Here is a 10,592-nt window from a genome sequence, read left to right as displayed (position 1 = left end):
CAGTATGCATATTATTGTTTGTGGTTGCATATGGCAATGAAGTGTTTGTTTTATAAAAAAAAAAACCTGTTATGTACAGTTGAAATAAATTTTGCATTTGCTAGCCCGTGGCTTTTAATATTTGTTACATGGGGGAGGGGAATAGCATAGTTTGCAGTTTAATATGATTTGGCTCTTCCACCTGAACGGAACATCTTCCAAAGGCAGGCAGGTGATAGATAGAACCCTCTGTCTGCCCTGATAGAAAAGCTTGCACTCTCTTCAGTTAGCTGTGTTCTGGACAAGACAAAGTCACACCTTGTCCGTTTCTGATTTCATCTCTTTCCCGTTTCTTAAGCTTTCGGTCACTGGCCGGTTTGTCTTCAGAAAGAAGCGTTATTTTTTGTTTGTGTGCATAAATGGGAAAAAGCACAACTTTAAAATTGTTTTATTTAGACTAAGGCCAGTTTTTAATTTTTGTTTTATAAAGTGCTTGTCCAGCTAAGAAGAGAGTAATGAAGCAAAATAAAGGGAAAGGAAACGAAGTACCTGGTGGCAGGTATAGTGTTAGGACAAGGTGCAGACAGTGAGTGCAGAAAACTGTCAGCACAAGATGAGAGTTTTCCTAAGGAAAGGAAATTAGACCCTTAGAGCCATAAATAACAAAACGGCCTACAGGACTTTTGGAGAGATCTTACTAAATCGTTTTTCTTTAAGTGTAGTCGTAGTTTGCTCCACTGTGGATGTTACTTGATTTTCAGTTGATTAGAGATGCAGATTTTAGAAAAGATAATGAATTTAAGAAGAGGAATTATCCTGCCCATGTCCTAAATCACTGGTCAGATAGACAGGTGTTCTTTTCTGATGAACTTACCCTGTTTCTAGGCGTTTGGTACAGGCAGGCCTACACATGCATGCCTGCACACCACGCCGGTGTCTGGACTGGACAGTTGCACTGCATTACTCCTGAAGCAGTTAGTTGTGTGTCGTCAGATAAGGCCTCAGAATGGTGTCTAACAGCCAAGCATGGCAGTCGCGAGCCGGCACTCGGGTCCCCAGGGGTTGATCACCACTGTGTTGCTGCCGTGGCAAGTCGTCTCGTCTATGGAATGGAAATATTGGATTAGATCTGTGTTTCTTAAACGAAGCTCCATAGTTGTCTACAGATGTGTGACTATTTGGGGTGGGGGTGGGTCAGTGTTCTCAGACATCCCTAAAATGTTAAGTTTTGTGCTCATGTTAACACACACTTGGACCAGGCTTCTCTGGATCACACCTCTGAGTGAGTGTTGCTGTGGGGTCCCAGTGCCCTCTGGGGTCCCCAGTCATGCGGCGCACAGCAGCCCCTGAGAGTGGAATGCTTGCTGCAGAATTTTTCAGCCCAGGGCGGGCAGACACCGAGCATCTACAGGCACATTCTTGGGTCCTCGAGTTTGAGAAGTGCTGGATTGGTGTTAAGTATAAATTATTTCATTATATTCATGTTTTTCTTATTCCCACCTCCATATGGAAATAACCATCCAGCTGTTCTCTGTATGTGGTTATAGAAACAGACAGATTATAAGCTGATCTTGCACTTCTCAAAATGTTAGCCACAAAACCACAAGATGTTAATAATGATGTTTAAAAGAAAAAAAGTTCACTCAAATGCATTTCAGAAATGCTGAATTAAAGTTAAGCGAGTATTTTTATGGCAGACTTCATCAAAGCCTATATTGTGCTAAGGGTGCACTGTCAATCTCCAAGAAGTGTCGCCCACTAGCCCACAGCATTTCCCGAAATGATGTGTTGTGGAACGCCTCTCATCTCCCAGAAACAAAACAGTTTGGGAAACACAGATCTTGACTGTGCTAGAACCATCATGAATGTGTTCATCTATGTCTGAGCCCTCTGTTACGGATTTTAAATAAAGTGAGAGAACATTATCTGATAATTCTGCTGTTAAATTGTTTTTCCAAACTAGGTAACTCAGGGAAAAAATGTGCTACGATGCCGCTAAAAACACTTTAATAATTTCTGAGATAACTTGTTATATCTGCTTTCTAAAACATTGTTCTTTAAAGAAATAGTCAACTTATGTAAACCTGGCCAGAGAACATTTCTTTGTTGTTTTTTGAAAGGCAGTAAAAATTTTTCAATCATTTTAGAAAAACTGTATATTGAAAACTAGGCAGATTATTAGGATTGCATGATTTCTAGGCATGTTAATAATCCTCATTTACAAGCTTCCTAGTTCACCATCAGATCCATAAATGGCATTTTTCACATTAGTGCATTTCAGGAATCAAGCAGTACATCCTGTCTGTGATACGTTTTCCAGCTTACATTTGTGTATCACTAAATCCTTCTCACATGCTTTAAGTGTAGCTGTAGAAATAAGACCTGTGCCATGCATATACAATAATTGTACCAGTTCTTACAGGCTTAGTTCCTCAAATTATGCTACATAATGGAAAGACTTTTACCTTTATGACCTTTATGGGTTCATCTGTTAAAAGATATTTACAAAATATAATATTTAAATCCTCAGAACAGCTCTAGAGAAGTAGATTTGTTGTGCTTTGTAAGTAATGAAATTGAGACTCAGTGCTTAAGTGATGTGCCCAGGTTAACTTAAAAGACTCACCACTAGGGGTGTCCCAGCTCTGGCTGCAGACAGTGGACACGTGGCTCATGGCCTCACAACTCCTGTACAGAAGTCGACCCTGTGTCTGACCCATTTCTTTACAAAGTTGACATAGTTTGTGATCCTATTTTATGTCATTCGGAAATGTTAATGCTGGAAAGAGATGGTGTAAACAGGTTGTCTAGGAAGCTAGAAGAGGCAAAAATAATTGAAATCCAGAATTTAATCTGCCTGATCCGCAGTTACATGACTTTTTCCAGTGTGTCTCATTAGCAAATCCATTTGAAGAAATGTGTTGCAAACAATGTGAGATATACAAGTAATACTTTTGTGAATCTGACTCTGAAACAGTCATCAACTGTCTGGGCTCAAAGCAGGACAGCTGGATAATTGGTGGGAAAATTAGTTGACTGAAATGTGGGATCTTATCAGTGGACTTCTCTTTGCAGGGAAGAGTAAGTGGAGCCATTTAATTTCTTCACATGTGGTATAAATATCGGAATCTTTATGAGTATTCTGGATTTTCTTTCATTATTTTCTCTCTCTTATTTTCTATGAAATTCTTTTTCTATATCTTTTGGGCAAATAGCACATGAATTAACGTTTTCTGATAGGAACAAGGGTACCCTTTGCGTTTGTGTGAGAAACACTGGCAGCTTCTCCCCCTGGCTAGCACTGCACGCTCTGCTGTAATATCCCTCACACATCAGTTTCCTTCCTAAGCAGTATCTTCCCGTGTGGCCCACGTCTCAGCAGCATTACCCATTAGCCAGGAAGGGCCCACCACCCTCAGGGTCCTCTCCTGTGGCCTCTTGGAGCACAAGCACAGGCACCTGGAGTGGCAGGAGTCCTCGCAGCCCAAAGGGCCGTCTCCGCCCTTGTCTCCTGGACCTGTGGAGATTCCTAGGGCTGATACTACCAGCCTAATGTTTTTAAAAACGTCTTTCTGAAATCATACCTTGCAGTCCTGTCTGAATCTTCTGTCTGAAAAGTTATTCCCGAGACATTGGTCACTGTGTGTGCGGGTGGGTGGACTGTGACCCAGGGGACGCATGTGAAGAGCTGGGCCCCCGCTCCTTCCCTCCCTGACAGTGTCAGGTCTACTGCTGCCAGCTGGTAGCACAGTGGAGACATTAACAGTATGAGGGGGAGGGATGGTCGCCTTTGAAGGGTCGCCCACTTTAACACAGACACAGGTGTGCCAGCCATGGCTTGTGACTGCATTTTAAGTGCTGCATTTGATCCTAAGATTCTGCAGTTATCCTCATTTCCCAGTATTGGTGTGGCGAGTGTCTCCTGAAGCTTGTGCCAGGTGACAGAGTGGCACTTAGTTGCTTTCCCAGGACTTAATCTTATGCCTGAGAGAATGAAGGAGCAGTGTCTTGATTTTATTCAGTCCCTGAATTTCCAGTTTCCCAGGGGCGCCATTCTGAGGGGTGGAGCAGGTTTTGCACACGCACGAAGGGCAGCACCTGGCCAGTGACCTCCAGTCCTGGTTCCTGTTGCATGCTGCTGTGAAGATAGCAGCGGTGCCCTCGCGTGTCAGGAACGTCTTAGGAGCCATCTTAAGCTTTGGCATCATCCTTAACCTTGTTCCGCTCAGAGGAGCCTAAGCATGCGGTAAAATGCAGGTGAAGCCATTATTTAAAATCCTGTCTTCATAAAACTTTCATATTGTATTGAGCTTTCCTGTGACAGTGAGGCTGCGTAGCACTGACACGCTTTTAGGAACACGCAAAAGGTGCAAAAGACCCAGCAAGCGCAAGCACCGTGTCCATAGTTAGCATGTCTCAAACACGCGCATCCCTTCTTCACGGAGAGATGTTTATCACAGTACCGCTTACAGGCGTTTGTGTTCTGTGATAGAGTATAGCCTTCTGATTTGCATCTGGTGTAATTTTTCAAAAATATAAATGGTACACGTTATACTGTATGACCTTCAAGAAAATATTTTCTTTAAGGAAAGATTTTCTCCCTGCATCATTAAATACAATTTGATTCTCTTCCTCACCTTTTAAAATGAGTATTTTGATTTCCTAATTTCTAAAGTACGTATTTTGCAACATTTATTGAGGACCTGTCTCATGTAAACTCTTGTGCAGGCGTTGGTTAAATGACACAAGTGTTCCTCTGACATTGTGAGCAGTTTGCTTTCATTTAGAAAAATGTTTATTTTATATTTTAGGAAATAAAAAGTTTTCATAAAGGACCAAATGTTATTTTTTCTAAACCGTGTGCTATGATGCTGTAATATCTTGATTATTAAATGTTGCTGTAGAGTCAAATGTTTGTATTGCCAGATCTTGGATTTATAAACACTCACTGTGTATGTTCTGATAGGTCTCATATGTCTTTGCTGAAACTCTCACAACAGTGGCTCAAAATGGGATGAATAGCCAGAGCAGTACGGTCACAACCTTTAACCTCCTCCCTGTTGAAAATGCTAAGGTTTAAACAATCCGTAATTCAGATTTTAAAAAGGCTACAGTTTCCTTTCCTCTCTACGGCTTTGGTCACGAAGAGGCCTGGGCTCAATAGACAGGGGTGAAGAAACCTGGTAAAACATGCCGTCCTTTAGCCTGGATGCACATTTTTAAATGCATAGTTGATAGAACTTCATATTTAAGTGATGTTGTATAGTCATTTTTCTTCATTCTGCCATGGTGTTCGCCCGAGGTTTATTGATTATTTTTTCATGATCCTAGGTTCACGCAAAGAATCTGCTCCACAAGTTTTGCTTCCAGAAGAAGAGAAAATTATAGTGGAAGAAACTAAAAGTAATGGTCAGACAGTGATAGAAGAAAAGTAAGATGTCTTCCAGTATTCTAAAGCAGGCATTTGACCCCTGCAGTGGGGCAGTGGGGTTCAGACAGCTCCCTGAGGGCGGGGGTGTGGCTTCAGAAGCTTCACTTTTTTTTTTTTTTTTTCTTGAGACGGAGTGTCACGCTTGTCACCCAGGCTGGAGTGCAATGGTGCAATCTCAGCTCACTGCAACCTCTGCCTCCCAGGTTCAAGCGATTCTCCTGCCTCAGCCTCCCAAGTAGCTGGGATTACAGGCCTGCGCCACCATGCCTCATTTTTGTATTTTTAGTGGAGACAAGGTTTCATCCTTTTGGCCAGGCTGGTCTCCAACTCGTGACCTCAGGTGATCTGCCCACCTCGGCCTCCCAAAGTGCTGGGATTACAGGTGTGAGCCACTGTGCCCAGCCAGAAGCTTCACTTTTAAAATGTCTTCATAGACTGAAGCTGCCCTTGACTAGGTTTGAAGCTGCCGTGCACAGAGGTTGACAGTTTTTAGTTGTGAATGTAGACAGTACACGGGTGAGGCAGAGCAGCCCCGTGTCCTCCACTCAGCATCGTAGTGTCTCCTGGTAAGTTTCCATGTATCCTCTTCATGCCTCACCCTGTTCACGCGTGTGCTCTGTTTCCTGTTTCAGGAGTCTTGTGGATACCGTATATGCATTAAAGGATGAAGTTCAAGAATTAAGACAGGTACGTCATAATCCATCTTTCAATCTTTTTTTTTTTTTTCAAATGGGAGAAAAGAAAACGATATTAAAATAAGCTGGCCGGGTGTGGTGGCTCACACCTGTAATCCCAGCACTTTAGGAGGCCATGGTGGGCAGATCACCTGAGGTCGGGAGTTCAAGACCAACCTCACCAGCGTGGCAAAAGCCAATCTCTACTGAAAATACGAAAATTAGCCGGGCATGGCAGCAGGTGCCTGTAACCCCAGCTACTTGGGAGGCTAAGGCAGGAGAATCACTTGAACCCAGGAGGCGGAGGTTGCAGTGAGCCGAGATCGTGCCACTGCACTCCAGCCTGAGCGACAGAGTGAGACTCCGTCTCATATAAAAATGAAAAGCTGATTGTGCATAAGCAAAAACTAAAAGGAGGTCGCATCTTTGAGAAGTCCAGCAGATAAAACGGTTGTCTATAAAGTGACTTGTTTAAACTTTTTTTTTTTTTTAACAATACTGATTTTGATGTCATAAACCATTGCAAATTCTGTTGGAAGAATAATTTAAAATATCAAAAGTTCTGTCTGGTGACAAATCCTGCAAGGGGCCCTGAGATTAGCCTCTGCCACTGCATGGTCCTTGGCTCCCGAAGCCAGTTTAGCGAGCCAGACGTGGCGACTAACCAAGGGTGTTCTGGTCAGTGCCCAGAATGTGAGTATGAGTGGCTTTGGTCCCCTGCCCAGCTAGGTGAGGGAAGGCTGGGGTGTTCATTGCACGGAATGTGAGTAGGAGTGGCTTTGGTGCCCTGCCCAGCTAGGCGAGGGAAGGTTGGGGTGTTCTTTTGGCCGAGGAACGGCCTGAGAAGAGTTGTGGTCTGGGATAGAGAGCCGAGAGCAGGTTGCCGTGTGGAACTGGACGTGAGCTCTGCATTCTAAGCAGTGTCCGCAGGGCTTCCAGGTACTGCTTTGCTTGGCTGGCGGGCTTCCATGTTCACACTTTGCCCCAAGTGGCAGCAGGCGTCCGTTTGTGCCTGCCTTCTGCGTCTGAGACATGCCTGGGTTCAGTGGCACAGAGCAGGTGCTCGCCCACTTGCTCCCGCACCCGTCAGTGGCTGTTACTTCCAGTCCTTTCTGTAACTCTGGAAGGTGGTTATAAATGGACAGAAAGGCTGGATAGGAGCTGTCCCGTCTGCAGTTTCCAGCCATTTTCTTACAGTATGTTCTATAGAGATTCATTCATGGCCTTAATAAGAGCCATTAGGACCATTTCCATCCCGGGAGTGGCAGCATAGTCAGGAGTGCTGCTGCCACCCTGTCCAGGTGGTTGAACTTTGCGGACCCCCATGACCTCACAGCCCATAGACAGCTCACATGGGATTTCATGAGTTGAGGCCTTAGCTCCTCAAGGATACCCATTTGGGGAAAGGAAGCCCTATGCAATGCCAAAGATAGTGAACATACTGTGGTCTGCTTAATTTACAGGATAACAAAAAGATGAAGAAATCTCTAGAGGAAGAACAGAGAGCCCGCAAAGACCTAGAGAAGCTGGTGAGGAAAGTCCTGAAGAACATGAACGATCCTGCCTGGGACGAGACCAATCTATAAGGGACGTCCTTAGTTCTGTCGATGGCCAGTTTTGAGGTGAAGCTGGGCACCCCGACCCACGTCGGGGTGCACTCAGGACCACAGGGCAGGGCTGGGTGGGGCACCACCTTGCTCTCTGTACATAGAAAAGCTGGAGCTTATTCTGCGAATGGAGACGATCAAACCATGACTGATGAATCCAGACAGGGGGGATTGACTCTGAGGACCTGAGCTGCGTCAGTCCCACTCTGTGAACATCTCAGTTACCTCATTCTGCAATAAGTTCAGTGACTGACTAAAAGTCTTGTTTTTCCAGACTTTGAACTGAATATATAAATATTATATATACATGTTTTCTTGTAAATATCCCATTTTGAATGCATACCCGTGGTGGTTCTGTCCGGGCTAATCCCCATGCTAGAATGGCCTTTCCAGCTACGTGAGTAAGAAATCCCATGCCCGCACCCACCGGAAGTGGAAGCCTGGTGGATGCCTGGTTTGTTCTGCAGCACCAGGGCCTGCACCATGCTGTGACAGCACCCCCCCATATCGGTATTTCTGAATAACCTTATTTATACCTGCAGAGATACACGTCAGTCCCATTTGGAAGTCTCCTCTTAAAGCGGCGCTCCAGTCCCAGACCTGTGGGGTTCCGAGGGCAGCTTGCTGCTTGGCAGACTCAGTCTTGACCTCAAGGAAGGCCCATACGGCACCACTGCATCCACCTAGAGGCATTTGCTCTTGTCCGCTGTCTGAGTACTGTGATTCTTAGATGGTTTTGCTGTGTTTTGGGAGATTACACAGACGTTTCTGTACAGGCTAGTTCAGTAACAACAAAATACACTGTTTTGTCTTCCCTTAAAGAGAGCTCTTACTAGAACCTGTAAATAGAATGTATTATTTATTGTAGGTCACTGCAGCTGACGAGAACAGATGGAGGCCGTGCTCCAGACTGATACTGATGGATGGAGCTTTGCGGTCAGGCCAGCCTCATCCCGAGGTCTGCTCCAGCACTGGCTGCAGCCAGCAGGCTTCAGTGCTCACTGAAAGTAAAATCCCCTCCTTCAGCAAGAATACAGCAATATACACCTTAGGTTCCACTAAGTCACGTAGGCTTAAGCAGGGAACGTTTCCCCCGCTGTGTTCCAGTGCAGAGGAGACGAAGGAAGCCTGTCCTCACCGCGGCTTGCTGGGCCCACGCTGGCTCTGGAAAGCCTGTGCGGCCCTGGGCAGGAAGCCCAGCCCGTGGGGCAGATTTTCGTTCTGCTTTAGCAATAAATCAGGGTGACCACAGGGACTTTGCTTTTGGTTTCCCTTCCCGTGAAGAGGTTGGTTTTAAAGTGAGATACACTTTTCCGTAGAGCAAGTGTTCTATCTTTAAAAACCAAAATTGCAACGCCATGGATTACTGGTCTCAGAACAGCTCATTTTGCATCAGATTTGACTTCCTGATTTTCCGTCTATTGGCCAAATTGCCCTTTAACTGCACCTGAATCCTTTGGATACTGATGCCTTTGAGCTGGGCACCTTGGGAGAATGTTCTGTTACTGTTTACGGTTCTTCCTTGCCCTTGCTAATTACAGTCTCTGGTGCCCAGCAAGCCCCCTTCCTGCTTCCTTCCCTGACTCTGGTCACGGGGTCTGCCTGGGCTCAGCATGGACCTGACCCGTGCTTGCAGAACCTGGCCTCACCTGGACTTCTCACTAGAATTGCCACCATCCTCAACTTAGCAGATTATTCACTCATGCAGGCACGAGCAAAGATCAACACTTTCTTTTTGGGTAAGCTTGAGTTTGACAAGTTATTTTTTGGTGATGCGTAAGACATTGCAGTGGGAAACCATTCAACTTGAGTGTATTGGAGTTTGCTGTTATAGCAGGTTTTAACTCAGGAACAACTCTCCTCTGATCTCTCCGCCCCTCTGCCGGGAGGCGACGTTAGCCGTCCTCTCGGAGCCGGTAGCGTTGCTGTCCGAGTCCCCAGGACGGATCTCCTGCAGACCTGCCTTAATGCTCAGATCGAAGTATTTCACAAGAATACTTGTGTTTTTAACAGCCCTTCCCCTGGACGATGCGGCCGCGAGGGCCTCCTGTTACTGCATTGCCTTTTCTTTCTGTGGATCCAGTATCTTCCTCGGCTTTTTAGGGAGCAGGAAAAACGTGTCTGAGAGCAAGTCTTTAAAAACCCGCCCTGTTGTATATAACTGTATCTGTTTCACCGTGTGACCTCCCGAGGGGGTGGGAACTTGATCTAAACATTTAAAGGGGCCACGATCTGCCCGAGGGTTACCCCTTTGCTCTCACCTTGTATGGATGAGGAGATGAAGCCATTTCTTATCCTGTAGATGTGAAGCACTTTCAGTTTTCAGCGATGTTGGAATGTAGCACCCGAAGCTCGTTCCTTCACACTCGGTTGCGTCTGTGCTTGTCCACGTGCGCTGGGCGCCTGGGACCTTGAATACCTGCCCTGGTTGTGTGGACTCCTTAATGCCAATCATTTCTTCACTTCTCTGGGGCCCCCAGGGCGCCCGTGGACAAGTGTGGAGAAACTCCTAATTTAAATGTCACAGACAATGTCCTAGTGTTGACTACTACAATGTTGATGCTACACTGCTGTAATTATTAAACTGATTATTTTTCTTATGTCACAGAATGTGTTGCTTCATCTTCTTTGATGTGTTTTCTGTGTGCTTGTTAGCTTTACAGTTTCTTTGGGCTGTTTTCGATTTGAAATTCTGTCTTCGATACTGGAAGATAATGTGTTTCCTTTGAAGTCTAGAGTTTGAGAAAATGGGAAGATTTTTTTTAAAAGACAAGGAAAAAACACTGGAAGTCTTACGAACAAAAACTAAAGTAACGGGTCACGGTGGTAGGCACTGCCCCCAGGTCCTCGCCCATGCCCGGAAGAATGGCCTGCATTCTGGAGGGCACTCAGGACAGCGTT

At 45.4% G+C, this 10,592-nt stretch overlaps 1 protein-coding gene across 14 annotated transcripts in view; it reads left to right on the top strand.

The window, feature by feature from the left end:
* ARHGEF7 (Rho guanine nucleotide exchange factor 7) overlaps positions 1-10,298 on the top strand; it is a 181,657-nt gene extending 171,359 nt beyond the window's left edge. For all 14 annotated transcript variants that reach the window (XM_033177221.1, XM_033177224.1, XM_033177226.1 and 11 more), the window contains 3 exons: positions 5,311-5,410; positions 6,043-6,097; positions 7,548-10,298. In XM_033177221.1, the coding sequence (XP_033033112.1) occupies positions 5,311-5,410; positions 6,043-6,097; positions 7,548-7,670 (278 nt within the window). In that variant the 3' untranslated portion in view covers positions 7,671-10,298. The remainder of the gene's footprint in view (positions 1-5,310; positions 5,411-6,042; positions 6,098-7,547) is intronic.
* The last annotated feature ends 294 nt before the right edge of the window (positions 10,299-10,592 follow it).

This window comes from Trachypithecus francoisi, unplaced genomic scaffold, assembly GCF_009764315.1.
Source record: "Trachypithecus francoisi isolate TF-2019V2 unplaced genomic scaffold, Tfra_2.0 Lachesis_group18, whole genome shotgun sequence".
In the NCBI taxonomy this organism is placed as follows: Eukaryota; Metazoa; Chordata; class Mammalia; order Primates; family Cercopithecidae; genus Trachypithecus; species Trachypithecus francoisi.
Note: the sequence above shows the minus strand (reverse complement) of the source record. Positions and strands in the feature narration are given on the sequence as shown.